General features: G+C 36.5%; 2 protein-coding genes across 7 annotated transcripts; both read left to right on the forward strand.

The window, feature by feature from the left end:
- The first annotated feature begins 60 nt into the window (after window positions 1-60).
- On the forward strand, window positions 61-10,558 carry LOC117238220 (hrp65 protein-like). 5 transcript variants are annotated; one of them, XR_004494153.1, is made up of 11 exons: window positions 63-375; window positions 877-1,095; window positions 1,287-1,588; window positions 1,848-2,140; window positions 2,229-2,419; window positions 2,735-2,816; window positions 3,023-3,042; window positions 7,519-8,360; window positions 9,107-9,162; window positions 9,302-9,392; window positions 10,381-10,558. XR_004494153.1 is itself a non-coding variant. In XM_033502953.1 (8 exons), exons 1-8 carry the CDS (start codon window positions 184-186, stop codon window positions 4,765-4,767), a joined length of 1,515 nt encoding a protein of 504 aa, XP_033358844.1. In that variant the 5' UTR covers window positions 61-183; the 3' UTR covers window positions 4,768-6,049. The 5 variants fall into 5 exon arrangements, 1 of the variants encoding a protein (XP_033358844.1); XR_004494150.1 differs by having other exon boundaries at window positions 7,519-9,162; XR_004494149.1 differs by lacking the exon at window positions 7,519-8,360.
- Window positions 10,559-11,725: 1,167 nt separating this feature from the next.
- Window positions 11,726-17,985, forward strand: LOC117237735 (ionotropic receptor 25a-like). Of its 2 annotated transcripts, XM_033502040.1 has the most exons (5): window positions 11,726-12,581; window positions 14,694-15,046; window positions 15,894-16,432; window positions 16,838-17,167; window positions 17,381-17,985. In XM_033502040.1, the coding sequence occupies exons 2-5, from the start codon at window positions 14,762-14,764 to the stop codon at window positions 17,655-17,657; spliced, it is 1,431 nt and encodes a 476-aa protein (XP_033357931.1). In that variant the 5' UTR covers window positions 11,726-12,581; window positions 14,694-14,761; the 3' UTR covers window positions 17,658-17,985. The 2 variants fall into 2 exon arrangements, with proteins under 2 accessions (XP_033357931.1, XP_033357927.1); XM_033502036.1 differs by lacking the exon at window positions 11,726-12,581 and having other exon boundaries at window positions 14,558-15,046.
- The last annotated feature ends 645 nt before the right edge of the window (window positions 17,986-18,630 follow it).

Genomic DNA, 18,630 nt, shown 5'->3' on the forward strand with positions numbered 1-18,630 from the left:
ATAATGCACCGAGAATGGAGCTACATAGGGGAATTGCTCCTCTGCCCTCTGGCTGCCACTGGTGGATCGCCATCTTACCACTTCGTTTCGTGACGCCATAGTGAACGATTTATTTAGCCGGAAAGTGAGTCTGTTTCACGACTGAGTTTGTTCTTAATAATTACTGCTTGAAACATCTGAGCGATGGCAGAAACTGAAATACCTAAAGTAATACAAGAACCTCAGAATACTTCTACAGAAAATAGTAATGAAAATCCACGGGAACGGAATCCTTCAGGCGATAATCGCAGTCCGCGTGGTCGGAGAGGAGGAGCACGTTTTTCTGGTGGACGCGGTGGCGGAATGAGCGGAGGAAACAGATATAGCGATGGACCCGTAAGAATTATATATATTTCTTTTTATATACATTTAAAGAATATATTTTTTGTTTCTATCGCCATATTTGCTATAAACTGATGCGTAATACATACTATGACTGGTTGTAAACTGCTAGTTTTTTAATTTATTAAACACTATTATTTATAACTATAATCTCTGTTTGTATTACATACTTTAATTTATTGTAGTGTTGTGACTAAGGCAAAGTTAATTTTTTTTGTGATTTAGTACACATAATTGATTATATTTCATATATTATTACATTACTATACATTACTATATTACTGCATATTTTACTATGGCAAATATAATTTAAATAAAATATAGAAGTACTTGAGTGATTATGTTAATATTTCTCAGATCGGTACATCTCAAATTTTGCGTTAATAATTCTATTACTATGAGTGAGCAATATTTACTACCAATGAATGTTGCTTTTCTTTACCAAAATTTCTATATATTAGAGATAATTAATATTGCTCTTATTTTTATGGTTAGGATCGCTTAATGGAGCGAATTATGAGTATTAGTGGACCTACGCATGATTTGCCACCTCAAGAAACTACAGAAAAAAAATTCAGTGGTCGTAATCGTCTGTATATTGGAAACTTGACAAATGACGTTACAGAAGAGGAGATCCAACAGATGTTTCAACAATATGGTGAAACATCTGAACTTTTTCTAAATAAAGAGAAAAACTTTTCATTTGTTAAAATGGTAAGTTCAATAAGTTTTGTTTTTTTCCTTTTATAATATTCTTACATAAACAAAATGATTAAATTAATTACCGTTTGATAAAAAATGATAATAATGTTTGGCTGCTTGATTTATGATGATGCATATATTATATACATATTTATATACATATATACATTGTTAAACTGCAACATAATTGTTATTCTTTATAGGATTACAGGGTAAATGCTGAGAAAGCAAAACATGAATTAGATCGCAAAATGGTTAAGGGACGTGCACTTAAAGTTCGATTTGCTCCTCTTGATTCAACAATTAAAGTTAAGAATCTTACACCTTGGATTTCAAATGAATTGCTTGAAAAAGCATTCAGTGTCTTTGGTGAAGTCGAACGTGCTATAGTTATAGTAGATAAAAAGGGGAAGTCCAGTGGGGAAGGAATTATAGAATTTTGCAAGAAGAATTCAGCCCAACTTGCTTTGCGGAAATGCACAGAAGGATGCTACCGTCTAACAGCGTATGTTTCCAATATAAGTAAAAATTCCAAAAGTCTGTTAGCCCAACGCCACGCTTGTTTGATGTATTTTCTTTATCAACAAGTGCCTAAGTATTAATCATATTGGGGGAAAGAAAAATAGTTCCCAAAGGAAGCATGATACGACAGATGTTTGTATTGTGTGCTGAAAATTGGAACACAAAATCTTATTTTAAACATAATTATATTAGATAAGATAAAGGAACCTCTTGAAGATTTACATGAGGTATTTATATTATAGGTCCCCATTACCTGTGATTGTTGAGTTATTTGAACAACAAGATGATATAGATGGTTATCCAGACAAAACTTTACCTCGAACTACTGAATTTTTTAAAGCTCGTGAAATTGGTCCAAGATTTGCAGAAGTAGGAAGTTTTGAATATGAGTATGGAACAAGATGGAAACAACTTTATGAATTACGTAAACAAAAAATAGAAGCAATAGAAAGAGAAATGGCAATCGAGGAAGAAAAATTGGAAGCTCAAATGGAGTTTGAACGATGCGAGTTTGAAACTAAACGCTTAAGAGAAGGTAGGTATTTAAAAGCATTAAAAGATATTGTTTTGACACATATAACATAAGCAATGTGTCCTCATAAATTGGTTTTGATTGATTATAGAATTGCGTATGCGCGAGGCTGATCGTGAGAGGCAAAAAAGAGAATGGGAAATGAAAGAAAGACAGGCTGAAGAACAAAGAACACGCGACGAAGAATTACGAAGGCGACAGCAAGAGGAAATGGCAATGGCTATTAGAAGACAAGAAGAGGAGCTGCATAGGCGTCAACAGGAAAATAATTTATTTTTGCAGGTGATTACTTCATACTTGCAACAAAAACAAATTTCAAGATCATAAAAAATTTTTATAACAAATGAAATTTTTACATTTTCGTATTAAAAAATTATTTGAAAAATACGTGCACAAGTTACATCGTAAGACTATTATTTCTTATGTATTTCACAATGTATTTATTTTCTATTTATTGTTAACATTTATTATTACTATCATAGAGGCATAATGGGGGCGTATTATGTACTACTTATGATGTTTTTCGGGATATGAAATGTTGTTAGAATATTCATGTTTCTTACTAGTGTTTAAAGTTATGTTCCTTTTTTATTTAAGGGACAAGCAATGAGAGGAGGTGGAGTAGGGAAAAGTTATGACCCCATTAGTAACGACCGTGATGGATTTGGACAACCTGATGGTAAGTCTGAAAATGTCGTTTTTTATAAATTTTAATGTTTTTCCAACCTGACGCATATTTATTTATTAATATATTTGAATTGAATTAGTTCTTTTTGAAATAGAAAATGTTTATGAAATATGAAATGTGTATGTTTTTATTACATATAAAATTTCTACAACATAATTTTTAAATTATTTTTAATTGTAAATTTTACTTTATTATAGGTGGAAGCAACATGCCAGTGGTAATGTATCCCATTAAATTATCATTTTATATATATATATACAGAGTATTTCCGAATTCGTGATACAACTGGAAAGAAAGTGATTCCTAACGTAAAAGTAAGTCGGAAATATACAATAAAATTTGTACACACACAGCTCCGTTTTCGAGAAAATCGAGTTTGAATATTTTTTAACTACGCGTCTACTCAATTTTACGATCTTGGAAACATCCTGTATATATTTTTCACAAAATATTTTTTTTTCTTAAAGTATTTCTTTGATATTTCATTTATGTGCATTTCCATTTGGTGATACTATGAAACATTATTATATCTATATACGGGAATTTTTTGTTGAAAAAAATTGAACTATGTTCTTGCACGGTAAAAAAGTATTATTAGTGAACACTTTTGCAAAAAACATAAATGAAAGGACTTTAAGAGTATTCTCATGAAGCATGCTTTCCAATGTAACAGGATTCTAATGTCTGCAACGAAATCAGTTTAATATCAAATGTATATCTCACACTAATAATATTAATTAATTGGTCTGTAGAGGTGTATCAATGGATACTGAAGTCAAGTTTTTTACTTAATTTTCTTACAACGTAAAATAAGTAATTAATTTACTTATAAGAAAAACATATCACACGTTATGTTCGAAATCTTTTATCTATATTTATATAATGATATATAGTGCAATTTCTGTTAGTCTCCTCGCTTTAATTACGAATGCAAGTGACATGTTTCCTATTATCTATAACAAACAACTATTGAAATATGTCACATTTTTTATTTTTTTCAAACTTGGCGCGGCTTCTCTAAAAGTTTTATTCTATGCTAATAAAAATATTTTAATGCATCTATCGCTCATTGGAAGATTTCATCATGGTAGAACATTTATTAATATTCAATGTTATGGAATTAACCGTGGATATTTGAAAGCAATAAATATATAAAATTTTGAAGAAATGTTAGGGAATTTTTATTAATTCTATGTAGATAATGCAACATACAAGTTGCATAGATAGGTTAAGGTTTTATTGGACGAATTCTTCTCTCTATGCTTAAAATTTTTAGTTTTTGATTGTACTGCAAGTTCAGTACGTTTAAGCAGCGATCGTTTATTTCCATCTACATCATACGTGACTAATTTCTGAACATCCTAATTTTTATCCGTAGGTTATATAAAATAGAATCGATTTTTTTAGTTTACAAGCATTCAAGCATTCTCCATCTGCAAACAACATCTAACATTGTGTTTTCCCCTTTCTTTTCTATGTGATTTGACGAAAATTGACGATGACCTGTGCTGCTGACAAACATGGATGGGCGCCCTGAACCGTGAAATGTATTTATGGTACATCCAAAATTTACAAAACACCGTTATTCACCGTATTAAATGAAAATCATTGGCATTTCGGTGATATTGTCGGCACATAACTTTCGATTGCATTGACCTTAAAATATTATTGTGCTTTTACTCTACACGTAATGATTAAATTCATTTTTCTCTATAATGATGATTAGGATCCAAAGACATTTATGAATGCTTATAATAATATGGATCGTGGTAGTCGTGGGGTTTACAATGATGATCGTAGTCAAATGGATTTGAGGAATACGAGGGTCAATATGGGTGGTAATAGGGGTAGTGGTCGTGGAAATAGTGCTGGTGGACGTTGGCAAGGTGGAAATGATCGTAATCGTCAGAATGATTATCCTAATAAAAGGAGACGCTATTAAAAATTGCAGAATTAAAATAACTTCTGTTTCTTTAATCGATTGAGAAGAATCGATAGTTTGCATTGGCAGTCTTCGCTCATTTTTTCCAACAACGTTTGCGACCGATCATCTTTCTCACATTCTATATCATATCAAAACACTATAGCATAATGTTTTGGCATAAAAATAGTAGCATTACATCTTTACAAAATTTTTTCTTTAATTTCTTCTTATTATTTTGTCTTCAAATGTAAAATCTATGTCCGTTTTATTGGAAATGCTAGCAGCAATAAAAGCTTAGTATAGATTGTTGTCTTCGGGACGATCGTCCAAATTATAGAATCTACGTTCCTTATTACTTTGGTTGAATCACTCCACATTGTTTCAAAGGGTTGGAATTCTCTGGGCCGAGATAGTTTCTCAATATTACTTCAATAAGCAAATCTAAAATATCTTATCGATGATGAGAAAACAGTCGAAATCTCTGTTTTAGAAATGTTACATTACGTTAGATCGGTCTGCCTTATATAACGTACAGTCATTTTTAACGCTCTAACTTCACCCATTTCTCAAATTTAAAAAAATCTTAATACAATGTTCTATGAATTTTTAATGAATTTTTCCATTTTTTGAAACCAATGAAGTGTAGATTAATTATGGATATGTAATATATTATATATATTATACAATTGTAACATATTATGAAGTGTAGTTATTCTTTTGCGAACATAAATTTAAAAAAATACCAATTTGTCATATGTATTGTCAAGTTGCGAAGATTTTGTTAGATATTTTTTTGACTGAATTGTACAAAAGAAATCAAAATACTGTTAAAAGCATTGATTAGCAACACAATCATATCATTTTTAATGGTAAAGGAACAACTTGAGTTTCCAGTAATATAGTGGAAAAATGAACGCTAAGTTGTCAATAGTAGAACAGTGTTATGTTCATAACATAAATTTTTGCCATGCTACATATTCATAGTAATGTATAATCTCATAGGATTTTACTTCATGAAACAATATGTAAATATTACAAATAATGTATATTAACTTTTATTGCTACTGTATTGTCATAGTATATACTATATACCATTCATAGTTTGTCATTTCATTTGATTCGATAGATTTCCAAAGTGAAGGTATATACTCTGATCGTATCTTTAGTTTTGTTCTTTATGATTATAAAAAAATATGAAATTAGCTTATAAGCGAGAAGTGCGTTTAATATTGACTGATACCAATATCAAAGTCATTTGGTAACATACCTTTTTAAGGAGAAATAAAATTGCACAGACGTATATATGTGTCTGTATCAAAGATTGTTTGTTTTACCTTGTACATTATCTCTACTTGTACATGTATACATGCAATCGTACTACACGCAATCGTACTACTTATAGGTGAATTAAGCGAAAGTATTTTGACATTGGTATATCTGTTAAATTTCTTGAACTTAAATGTGAGTTGTGAATTTCCTAAAAGAATAGGGACATTATAATTAAAATAGAAAGTAATGACAGTATTATTTTTTGTCTTAAATAGTGTTATAAAATATATCTCTTTTCAAATGAATTTTCTCTTTATAATCGTTTGAGAATTCATTTGAGATAGACGTTAATCATTAAAAGATAGTAAACTTTGTTATATGAAAATGTTTGCAACATATTTACTTGCCAATCGTTTTGGCGGTAAATTGACATTCTCATATTGACGTTTTAAACAAAGTTATAGGCAATTAAGCATAATGAAAAGTATATTTGCTTGGAGAGAATTTAAAAATCATGGTGAATGTAATATAAAGGAACTCTCTATTCTGTTTTTATGAAAAATCTATTATTTTTAAATATCGCCGCATTTCTTTCAGGAAATCTTCAACATAAATCTTTTAATAATGTGAGCTTATAGTACAAATTTTTATTATGAAAATATTTTGTATTTTTTCTATTCACTTTTTATATGAACCATAATATTTGCCTTTTCTTCGGAAAATTTTGTTTAATTAAAGATATAATATGAGACAGAAAAATATATTTTCATAAAATCTATTTTAAATGACTTGCATTATTCTTTAACCATATTTTGTCTCTCTATCTGATCTTAATCCTACAATATAAATATTATATAAATTGTGATTGAAAAATTTCCAATCGCTTTTCAGTTCATTTATTATTATTATATTCTCCTATTATAATAATCGTTACTTTGTAAACATTGCTAGCTGGACGTAATTTCGTTGCGTTGTTACTCGCCTAATTACTTGTTAATCACCCGGCGGCTGGGTTATTAATTTAGCCGTTGCTAACTATCGTGAACTATTTCTGGTGTAGCATCGTTATGGTCCTTGTGAACAATTTTCGGTACAGCACCATTGTGCTGGCCTTGAACACCTTATATATTCTTTTGGTCACTCGACCCATTAATACTGTTCCGAACACCATTGTACTCTTTGTGGCCGCTCGACCCTTTAACATTACGTTATCGTGATTCGAGGGCGGTACTCTTCGACTGTAATAATTTTTTATTGCTATATCTAAACAATTAAACAACACACCATCTACGGATTATCTTCCCGAATTGAGAGCACTGAACAGAGAACATTCATGTACTCATCGTTAGACGATACTGCGTGTACGCGATACGATGCTTTGAATTCTGACTATAAATTTCCGACTATATCCTGTCGCTGGCTCACTCGTTACTTGAACCAATACTTTGGCTATTGGCAGGTATACTAATGGGTATTTCGTTCCTTCGAGTGTATTCGCAGAGATGAGAAAAATGACCAGGCAAAGGAATGCGAATCTGATCGCTTACTTCTGACAGACCCGGTATAATCAAAGATAAGCACGTGTATTGGCTGCAAGAATCGCATATATAAATAATAGGAACGGATAACGGTGAGCGATAGAGAACAGTACATATCTGTACGTATCTTCCTTGCTCCTATTTTGTCCTGTTAACCATATCTTCACCTCTGCATTTATACCTCTGCCGGATCAAACACGGAGATTATGTGTTCGTCTCCGAGGATGAAGGGCGAGAGCGATTACGATAATGGACGGCGATCTCTCCACTAGCTGTTTAAGCACTTGGAGCCGCTTTAATCGTACATACGTCTTTACGTTTGTCAGCGGAGCTCGAACTTGATGTCGATGATAACCGATCTCGTCTTCTCTTATCACGCGGTTTATGCGATTTGTAACGGCGACTCATCGATTACAGTACAGTCCCCGCTGTATCATCGCTATCTCTTATTACACAGACATTACGTGTTTTTGTTAAATATTAATTATAATTCGTACGCTCGCGACAAAACGTCGTTTGTTCCGCTTCTAAGTTGTGACGAAATAGAGAATATGGATGTGTAAACTCGAGCGCGTGGAATCGCCCAGCGAAAGGAATTCTTTTTCAGAGAATGAATGAAATTCTTTTCTGCTCCAAATGGAGCAGAGCCTCAATGTCGACGCTCGCAGCGTAGATCAGGGCACGCGTTTCAGACGATCATCAAACGAGAGATACATTGTAAAGTCTACGATGTATCTATATTTCTGACAGAAGAGAGTCTGCAATTACAAGATAGGCTTGCGTACTTGAAACTACTGGTACGAGGTGAGTAGATTTTGTCAAAGTGTTATTATGCATAATTCTGTCTTAATCTTCGGGTGGGATATTTATGTAAATATATATCATTTTAATCCATATTTTGTCATTAGTCGGATGTTTAAAGCGCAGACGTTTCATATATGTAAACATATTAATCTTTATTTATACGATATTGAATATAGAAATTATATTCCAGCCATTAAGCGACTCTATATTTTTAAAAGAATTAATAATTTCTAATAATTGCCAGCGAAGTTGGATTCATCGTTAGACTTCAAAGTTAGAAAACAAATAGGAAATTATAATACAAAGTGGTTTATTTTGTTAATTATATGCTCCCAATATATGACTGACTTCATTTTCAACCGATATAATCCTAACGAAAATCTGTTACATAATTATTCTGTAGGAACTTAATTAATACGAGAAATTTGACCAGCCTAGACAGTGTTTTTACCTCTGACAACCAAAATATGCTCGTATACCAACTTTAGCAAAGGTTGTCTGGGTTCGTTATTGAAATCTAGGCTGATAACTGAAATTATACTTACGTAAAATATGCTATTTATACCTAACAAGATATACTCTTGAACTTTAAGATTCTGAAGGAATTTTTAATAACAATCACATTATTGATTTTATTTGACTCACATGTAGTCTATGTATAAAGTGCATTAATTTGTTACGTTCTATGTTAAAACTCGATGCATTGTTTCTATGTAATATATTTACATTACTTTTTATGTTTACAGGCGCTTATAGCAGTTCCTGGCTGAGGAAATGAATAAAACGTATTGAAAAACGGAAAGTAAATTTGCACAAAAATCATTACGTATCCTTAAAAATCAAGCAAGAAATCATATAAAATATAACGATGAAATATTAATCTCAATGTATCGATTATACAAAATTTAAGACTTCAGATTATATATAATTTCTATTTGCAGATTTTTCATTGCATCTGTTAGTACGCATCCGTTAGTAGCATTCGACATACAAACGAAAGATATGCGTGTAAAAGAAGTTTAAGATCATAAGGTTTGTTTCAGTTTTCTCCTTATTTTCCTATATTAACACGTTGAATGCCACTCTAGTTTTAGGGATTGCTCGCGCCGCCACGATGAATTATTTATTATGCGATATATATTGTATTTTCGACCAATCGCGAGGAGACGCACAATAGAGCAAGGCTCTTGAAGTTGAATTCAGTATGTTAGTGGACGTAGCATCAGAGGATACTTAATAGAGCAAGTGAATGTTCGGTAATCCCGAGAACCGACTTGGATAGTTGATGCGAGTTACACTTAGACGTTGACTTTTCCAGCGGTGTAGAAGGAGTAAGTTACAGTGCCGATGCTGTGTCGGGAGAAAGTTAGCGATGGGTGTGTCTAGCGCACGGGACCATCGGATTTGTTCGTGACATTTTGGCCAGGAAAGCGAGGGCAGTATACCTTGCTTCTGATTGGATAAACGAAGGTTGGTGGACTAGGAAGGTCTTAGCCGCCTTCGATAGAAAGTTGCTAGTAGGAAGCATCGTACGCGAGAAAAACTAACTTTCCCTAGTAGACAATACTTTTTAGAAAGTGATTTAGTAAAAAGATATTTGTTCTGTCTGAGGGACTTTAGCTAGCAAATTATTGGTTTTATGACGGGTCCTTAAGACTATTGAGGGTACGCAGCAAGGATTATTTGGTTCCTGTCTGGCCCGCTGTGTATGGCCTGGCCTAGGTAGAGGGTCGCCGGACGTAACACATATAACGTTGAAATATTACCTACAAGAGATATGTTACGGTGTATAATCATCAGTAATGAATTTATCTCACTGAGGTCACCGGTGACGCTCGTGGCATTCAACGTGGTATTAAATCGAGATTACGTTTTTTTAGTAAAATTCCTTTCTATGATGACAAATAATTGAAGAGAGATTTCAATGATTGACCCAACGTGTTCTGAGCGTATTGCTCTGAACATTTCAGTTGAGTTAACATCTACACATAGCATTAACAAAATATTTTTTCTTTCATAGGAGGAAAATCTACGCGTTAAAAGTCGTTTCCTTTATTGACACCATGATGGACGCTTCATTTTCCGGAGGCGATTGAACGAGCGATGGTGAAGAGCACAGCAGTGATGGTTATTTCGATTACAATTTTTCATGTTCGCCAGATTGTATGACTTTTAATATAGTCTCTTCAAAAACTGCATTAATGTTGTAAAATTAATGCACCATTTCACACAAAAAAGACTCCCTCGTCCTCAGACGCACGTGGTAAAACTTGTAGTCCCTTGCCTATTTAAAAATTAAAAAAGAAGGAAAATAGATTTTAGAAAATAGAAAATAGAAAACATTCTGTAAAATAGCTATTTTACTTGGTTTTAATTTGTATCGTAAAACATTGTTATATTTGATGAGAAGTACAATATAATATTATTCAGATCTTAGACTGGCGTTAGATTCAATTTCGTTACGTTTATTACGAATATCATTCTTGAATGTTAATTTCTATGTTTTTAATGGGACGCCACAGCATATTCGCCTACATTCGCAGTCGGATATTTGAGAAAAATCTGGTCGGTATGCATATACCATGTGTGGAAAAATCGACACGCTTCGTTTGGCTCTTTTCCTTGACTTTCGTCGTACGGCGGCGTGACGAGTCACTTTTTGCTATGACACTTTGCATGAAATTTGCAGAATTGGTCGGCCAAAGGGTTCTCGTTTAAAAGAATTACGCGTCCCGTCCATTCCGAAATGTTGAATAAACGATGGTCGAATACTCGCGAGAGCAAAAGAATTGCATCGGGACCAGCGGCTGTCCAGTTAATATAGCGATTTCAATTAGAGTGACAGCGGTATGTCCAAAGTGTCACCGATCGGGATATATATTCATAGAAAATATGTGAATTTTGTCGATGAAACTCGTATCCTGATTATACTTCTCTCTATCGCTGTCGTCATAAAGAATTATTTATCGAAAATTCGCATCTCATTGGCCGTTATCATGGAATTAACCGAATGAAAATTCCACTGGAATATGTTAATATCTGACGAAATGAATGTTACGTATATCGAATCTGCGAAGTTAATTTCCGGCTAATTAAAAATAAACAATTAAAACTCCACGTTTCGATATACATTGGCTTACGAAAGTATTTCGATATTTACCATAGAGTATTATATGTCCTACGTATCCATATTATATTAATTAAATTAATAGTTATATGCCCCTTATGTTATACAAAATATATTGAAATTGCGCGATACACGTAATATATAGATACAAAGTATTTACAAGTTCTAAACATTTTCGCCAGGCTGTGTATTTTAAATTTTCGTGAAAATACAACTGGAAAGTTTCAGCGGAGCGATTAAAGAGAGTCTTAAAACAACGGAGGAATCGTTTCTCGTTAATTAAAGAAAAAGAAGAGATAGATAGATAGATAAATAAATGGAGAGAGAGAGAGAGAGAGAGAGAGAGACATACAAGATACCGAGAAGCTCGTAAAGACCAAATGTGACTCTACTAAGAAGATTCTAATTACTAGTTCTCAACGCCGTTCCCTTTCTCTTTCCCGAAAGTAACGTCATTTGATAATGAGGATTCATTCGACGACTGGAAGATAGAAAGGCGAGGGTATTTCGTCAAGGACTCCATTCTCGTCCGTGTCTGCCTCTTTCCTTCGATTTCTCGCTCTCTTTCTCTCCCCTTGTCCCTCCCCTGTGCAACTAGATCCGAACAGACGCACAGCCACGGAGACAATATCGTACGTCGGAAAAATCGAAGAATGGGAAGCAACAAACGTATCTATGTGTGTGCATGTCAAGGTGCTCCAATTTGCGTGCGAATACGTGGAAAAAGCTCGCCGGTGATTTTACAATACGGCGCCTAACTATAGTGCTCGGCATTGTTAGAAAAGAAATACTTTGTGTAAAAAAAAAAAGGGGGGGGGGAGAAGAAAAGAAAGAGCGGGCGAGACAGAGAGGGAAAAGTCGAGGGACAGGCCGAAAGAGAGGAGAGGGAAAAGAGACGGTGGAAAAGCAGTGGGCAAGCTTTCAGTGTGCCATTGCCGCGGCAACTAGCTACGTAGTATAGAAACGTAAACGAAGCCGAGAATCAGCCTTCTGGAAGATTTACAGTCACCGTTTGGAGCCAATAACTTCCTACAGCCATTGGCAAGTTTCCGACCAACGCAGCGGCTTTCCACAAGGATTCCCAAAATTTGCGGGTACGATCTATTGTCGTCGTTCAGGGATTAAACGCGTTAATGTACTCCAATCGAACGATCGCCTTTCTAACGTAGAATTATCACGAAACGCGAGGCATGAAACGGAGAACGTTAAAAACGTATCGAAATTTTGCAATTTTCCAACGTGATCGAAAGAAATACGAGAGAGAGAGAGAGAGAGAGAGAGGGGTCCAGTACAGTTTCTGATTTAATGCAGCGACGATATCGGTGCTAATTTCCCACGAATTGCATCAAACGATCCGGTCTTTTTCGACCGCGTCGCGTTTTTCCGTTTATTTTATCGGGATTCAGTGACTCGCGGCAATTAAAGTTCGCTTGGCGATCGCGTTCTCCACGCTTTTTCGTTTCGTCCTCGTTATACCGTCGCGCTCTTCTATCGGCCTCCCTTGCCTTTTTCCAGCTTTTCTCCTTTCCCAGGGATGGAAATTCATAATCCAATTTTCGAGGGCCGCGGTGGTTTTTCGGGTTATTAATCGCGGGAACGTGGACCGCGCGCAAATATGACGATATTTCGGGGCGGTAAAAAAAAGGGAGCAGGGGTAGGGGGGGAGTGAAAGCGAATCTAACCGCGGCTGCAACGACGATAAATTTACGTCGTTAATTCTCCTGGCAAAGCCGAATTGGCCTGCCTTTGTTGTAGCACGCTGCCACCGGCAATAAATTCACGATTTCGATATCGGTTCTGCCAAAAGGTTGCCGACGAATTAATAACCGATCCATAGATATCGTCATCTGGCTTGCGGCTCGATGAGATTCGTAATTATATCGCACGGTACGCGACTCTTGCCACCCTTATTTCTCTCGAGATTTACCACTCGACCGATCGCTCAGAGATACGTTCCAATTTCCCTGAATTCCAACGTTTGTTATATTCTGTTTCCATCTATACGATTCCTGGCCATCGAATTAACACCTGTAAATACTCTTCGATGTTTTTCGTTTTTTCTATTTTTTTTTTTTTTTTTTATTAAAACTGAGAAACGTGAACGAGTTCTGTATATAATTAATTACTAAGATATCGTACATCGTTCTGTCACGTGTTTCTATTCCCGTTATTACGCGAAACACCTTGAATTATCCAACTACGAAATTACACGTGTGATCGCTGATTCGATCTCCAGGGGTTGTAAATAGTTACCTATAATTAAGTAATATAATTGCGACGAATATAAACGCAATTAATTCTCGTTCCGAATTGTTCAATTTCGATTCGTACGGATTTAAGGGTGTATAAATATTTGGCTAGACTTTTCGAAAAGGCTAAGGCGAAAGCTTACCAAGGACAGATTTATCCGCGCGTCCATCACCGGTTGCATTAATTACTCGAAACCGCGGTACACCGGCTTTAACCACGAAATTTATGATGTCGCTCGTCGTCCACGATTGCGATCAGAGTACGTGTACAGTGTCAGGTTTCCGAGCTACGAAGATTAATAGCGCCTTAAGTACAGGGATTTGACAATCTAAGACGTCTCGACGACACGAACAAATTTACGGAAGCCTCGGTTTCGACCCGGAAACGGACACTCGAATCCACTTCTCCGAACTTTGTCATTTGCGTTTTCGTTGTTAATACTCTGGCGTGCTTTGCAAATTGAATGTAACAATTCCAATCATAGACAGAGATCGTATCAGATACGTGTCCGTGCTTACGGTATTATCGACTATCCTTTATTTAGCCTGTTGATTATTTCGGAGAAAGCGTGTCAGTAGTCGCGTGTAAGTAGAACAAGTTGGCGACTGGTCAGACGTGCCGGATATGCGACCAGTTACTACTACTAGCCTTTAAGCTCTTACACTTTTCTTTACTACGTTTGTTTGCCTGTTTGAAAGACACGAAAATTTGAATATGAGAAGAATTCGATAGATTTTACACTGAAAATTCTATTCTACTTTGTTTCTGGAATACCGTGAGTCCATCGATCTCTCAACTGTTCTTTCCCTCAGCATCTTATAAAATACCTTTTATTCTACGATCGAAAGCAACGTTTCGCTAACAGATAGCCGAATATAACCGCGATAGAGCGTAAGATTTTCACGAGGTTATAGAACGAAAGGGGTGAACATCGCTCGATCTTTCTGCAAAATTAGATAGGTGCCTGTATCTCGCGGCCATAAAACTGCAACCAAGCCAAGAGAAAAGTAGATAAAAGTAAGAAATGACCATCGGAAGCAGACCGATCTATCGAGCGGTAACGGGAATCGCTCCACCGTATGTCATGTACAATAATACCAGTGGCACTTTTTACGGATATTGCATCGATCTTCTGAACGACATTGGATCGTTGGCGGGTTTCGATTACACGATCAGAAAGTCTTTCGACGAAAAATACGGGGATTTGGATCCGAAGACTGGGCTTTGGAACGGTATGATCTACGAGTTAACGAGCAATATGTCGGACATCGCTGTCGGACCCATATGGATCACATCCAGCAGGGCTCAGGTATTTATCGATCCTTACTGCGTCGTAAAAAGAATATCAAATTTCTTTTCGTGCCCTGAGCGACGAACGAAACGCCCGGAACGATCAATTGATACATAGACACATATTTGATATATCTATTTTATATGGCGATGGCGGAATGGGAATTCCTCGTGGATGATGAGCGTTTCAAAATCGTTCTGTAGTATCGTAAATATAATAATAATTAGTTTATTAATGATAAATGAATTGAACAGAAAACAATGGTTATTTAACACGAACTAATCGTAACAACGTATTGTAATTAATCAACAACTCTCGTCAACACTATCTCGACAACGCAATCCGCACTCTCTGGCTTCTCAACTCATACTGCCGTTAATTCGTTTATGTCTCTTAGCAACCCTTTGTCTTTTGTCCGATATCTTTTGTTTAAGCCCCATCGTGCACACGCTCGGCAATCGCTCGTTTACAATTCGCACGACACACCTCTAGGCCCCTCGTCCACGATACTACAGTTCGATTGTTTACGTCGGAATATTGGCAGCGACTAAAAAGCGATTCGGAGAATGCACGTGGAAATTTCTTCGTGTGAGATCTTTAAGAATGCGGTATGATCGAAAAGAGAGAGAGAGAGAGAGAGAGAGAGAGAATCTCTGAAAAGTTTTAAGCGAGAGGCAAAGTTTGAGAAAACCACATTGCGTCGAATAAGCAGTTATCTTGAAATTATTATTCTATTACTTTTACTTCGCTTTTAAAATTGTTTAATTCCAATCGCTTTACCAGTAAGCTAACCAGTAACCGATGATCGAACTTCTCGATGATAAAAAGTTGGTAAAAGTTAGTGGTATAATGGTATGATACCCAGGTAGTCGACTTCGCTGTTCCGTACCAAAGACCAAGCGGTTTCACGATAATGATGCTGAAGAAAAGGAGGCAAGTCCCGTTCCTCAGGTTCCTAATGATCTTGGAGATCGATGTCTGGATAGGTTTTGCGTTCGCTTTCCTCTTCACGATATTTCTATTATATAGTCTGGAGAGGTACTCGCCCTTTAGCTACCGGAACAATCGGCCAAAGTATCGGAACGAGGCGGACGATCGATTCTCCTCGTTGAAGGAGTGTTTCTGGTTCGCGTTCACGTCAATCACTCCCCACGGAGGAGGAGAAATGCCCAAAAATTTATCAGGGAAAATAGTGGCCGGGACCTGGTGGCTGTTTGGCTTCGTCATGGTCGCCGCTTACTCTGCCAATCTCGCGGCCTATGAAACTCTAGAACGGTTGCAGAGAAACATCGAGTCAATGGACGACCTTAGAAAGCAGTATCGAGTTCGGTATTCCACTGTGGCCAATTCCTCGGCTTTCAAATATTTCTTAGCAATGACAAGGATGGAGGAATGGTTCTACACGTAAGACGCTCTTGACTTTTAGTGCCATTTTCCACTTAAAAAATGAATCCTCTTTCGGCACTGAAATTATTCATCCCATGATGATAATTAATTATTCATTTACGATATAGCCACTGCTTTCTTATGGCCCGGCGAAGAAAGCTTCTTGCTTCTAGACTAGTTACGCTTAACCCTGCCGCGATCCTCGAATTTTTAAACTCCGATCTTGCTCTCGTTTCGACGAACAAAGATTTTTAACGCTTCGATGTAGAATCGAAACGAGCGATGCAACGCTGTTTTCGTATCTTGTTCGAGTTTCAAGTATTATCTGGCGTTGCAAAGACGCAAGCAAAGTAACGCAGCAGGGTTAGCATCGATTCGAACGATTCTTGCACAATGATAAAACGAAAATTGCCATATATATAGGAACTGGAGACGTATGGCGTTAGACGAGAATACACCAGAAGCAAACAGATCCGATTATGCCGTGTGGGATTATCCGTTCGAGGACAAGTTCACGAAGATGTATCTTGCGATGAAGGACACGGGATTTGTTCGGAGCGTGGAAGAAGCGGTGAAAATGGTGCGGGAAGCAAACCACACTTACGAGTTCGCCTTTATAGCGGAAGCTATAACCGTAAAATATCTGACGTTGACGAACTGCGACTTCAGACAGATCGGGCAAGAGTTTGGCAAGAAACCGTTCGCTTTTGCGGTACAGAGGGACTCTCCTTTGAGAACGAAGCTCAATGACGCGTGAGTCCAAATCGATTCGTTTCCTTGTTCTGCTCGGTTTCCTACGATATTGCAACGATCAAATCCTAGTCTCTGGTAGTCATAAAATTTAACTACGCGTTTCCTGGCTAACGATATTGCCATGATATAATCTCGAAGTGGAAGAAAACGACTGCCATTAGCTCGTTCGTTTGAAGCTCCATTTAGTGCGTAACGATAAATGTTTAATTAAAGGATTACCAAGCTGGCAATTGAACGGAGATTAAACGCTCTGGAGAAGAAATGGTGGGACGAAAATCCTTCGAGAGCGAATTGCCCGGCTGACAAGGATTTTAACGCGGGCTTCGACGTCGACAATTTGGCTGTTACATTCTTGCTAATCCTTCTCGGTATATCGCTCGCTGTTCTAATACTCTGCCTTCAATATTGCTGGTATTGCTATCAGTTAAATAGAAGAATAAAAAAAGTAGGCCTCTATGCGACAACGCGATTCACTTCTCGTAGAAAATAAATAAAAACAGAGAAATGACAATAACATGGCGTATTTGCACGTTTTTCACGATCTTCTGTACGCGTGTGTGTGCGCTTCCGTGAATGCACAACAGTATTTTTTCAAACTATGTAACAAACAGAGCAACGAAAAAAGTAAATGTTAATCAGAGGAAAATGGTTGTTACCTTTTGCCGCTTTTGTTTGTTCATCAGTTTCGCGTATCGCGTTGTAACGTAGCCGAGGCATACGTAAATTCCGATATTTTCGATTAACATGTACATCGATCGACTAACTTTGCCCGTTGTTCTTTTCTTTATCCTTGACTAAAATTCAAATCATTCCCATCGATCGTTTGAACGATTTCCAGCAAAAAAAAAAAAAAAAAAAGAAAAGAATCAATTTCGTTGAACGGTGAGTCGCAAGTGGTCACGATTTCCAGTCACAAAGATATCGATAACACGTTAAAATGAAAGTTTCAACGATACACGTGAGTATGTATGTACACGTGACGAGAGGAAACTAACGATCGACTGGTCAATTACGAGATAACGAGAGGTGACGGCACGCGACGCGTGACATGCAAATTTTTCGCGGTGACTCAACGTCGTACGCGACGATTACTCTGTTCGCGGCAATGCGAGACGATCGACGATCGAGCATTTCGACGAGAAGTTATCGAAAGGGAACGAAGAGACAAGCTGCGTCGATAGGAAAAATCGAGTGGATCACGGCCGTTGCGACCGATGGACGAAAACAAATGAAACGAAGCGAGAGCTTAGCTTTCGGTTGCGAGACCAGCGTCGGTCGCTTGACCGATTTTTGCACGCGATACACCGACCTCGAGAAGCACCGTGTACGCGATCGAAGCCAACTCGATTATCGGCCAGTTACTTATCGTGAGAAAATTAGCTGCAATTTGAACGCTGGATTTTTTTCTTCTGTCCGATAAGAAGAATTATTTCCAGGAACTTTCGAAGAAATTGGAGAATAAA

The sequence above is a fragment of the Bombus vosnesenskii genome, unplaced genomic scaffold, assembly GCF_011952255.1.
Source record: "Bombus vosnesenskii isolate JDL3184/JDL3185 unplaced genomic scaffold, Bvos_JDL3184-5_v1.1 scf7180000013264, whole genome shotgun sequence".
Lineage (NCBI taxonomy): Eukaryota > Metazoa > Arthropoda > Insecta > Hymenoptera > Apidae > Bombus > Bombus vosnesenskii.

What these genes read in the sequence shown, in the direction of transcription:
- LOC117238220 (XM_033502953.1), top strand. Translation starts at nt 184, where the DNA reads ATGGCAGAAACTGAAATACCTAAAGTAATACAAGAACCTCAGAATACT. An exon ending in ACTTTTCATTTGTTAAAATG is followed by an intron (nt 1,096 to 1,286) that starts GTAAGTTCAATA and finishes TATTCTTTATAG; the next exon opens with GATTACAGGGTAAATGCTGA. An exon ending in GTGGAAGCAACATGCCAGTG is followed by an intron (nt 3,043 to 4,551) that starts GTAATGTATCCC and finishes AATGATGATTAG; the next exon opens with GATCCAAAGACATTTATGAA.
- LOC117237735 (XM_033502040.1), top strand. Translation starts at nt 14,762, where the DNA reads ATGACCATCGGAAGCAGACCGATCTATCGAGCGGTAACGGGAATCGCT. An exon ending in ATGGAGGAATGGTTCTACAC is followed by an intron (nt 16,433 to 16,837) that starts GTAAGACGCTCT and finishes CCATATATATAG; the next exon opens with GAACTGGAGACGTATGGCGT. An exon ending in AGAACGAAGCTCAATGACGC is followed by an intron (nt 17,168 to 17,380) that starts GTGAGTCCAAAT and finishes GTTTAATTAAAG; the next exon opens with GATTACCAAGCTGGCAATTG.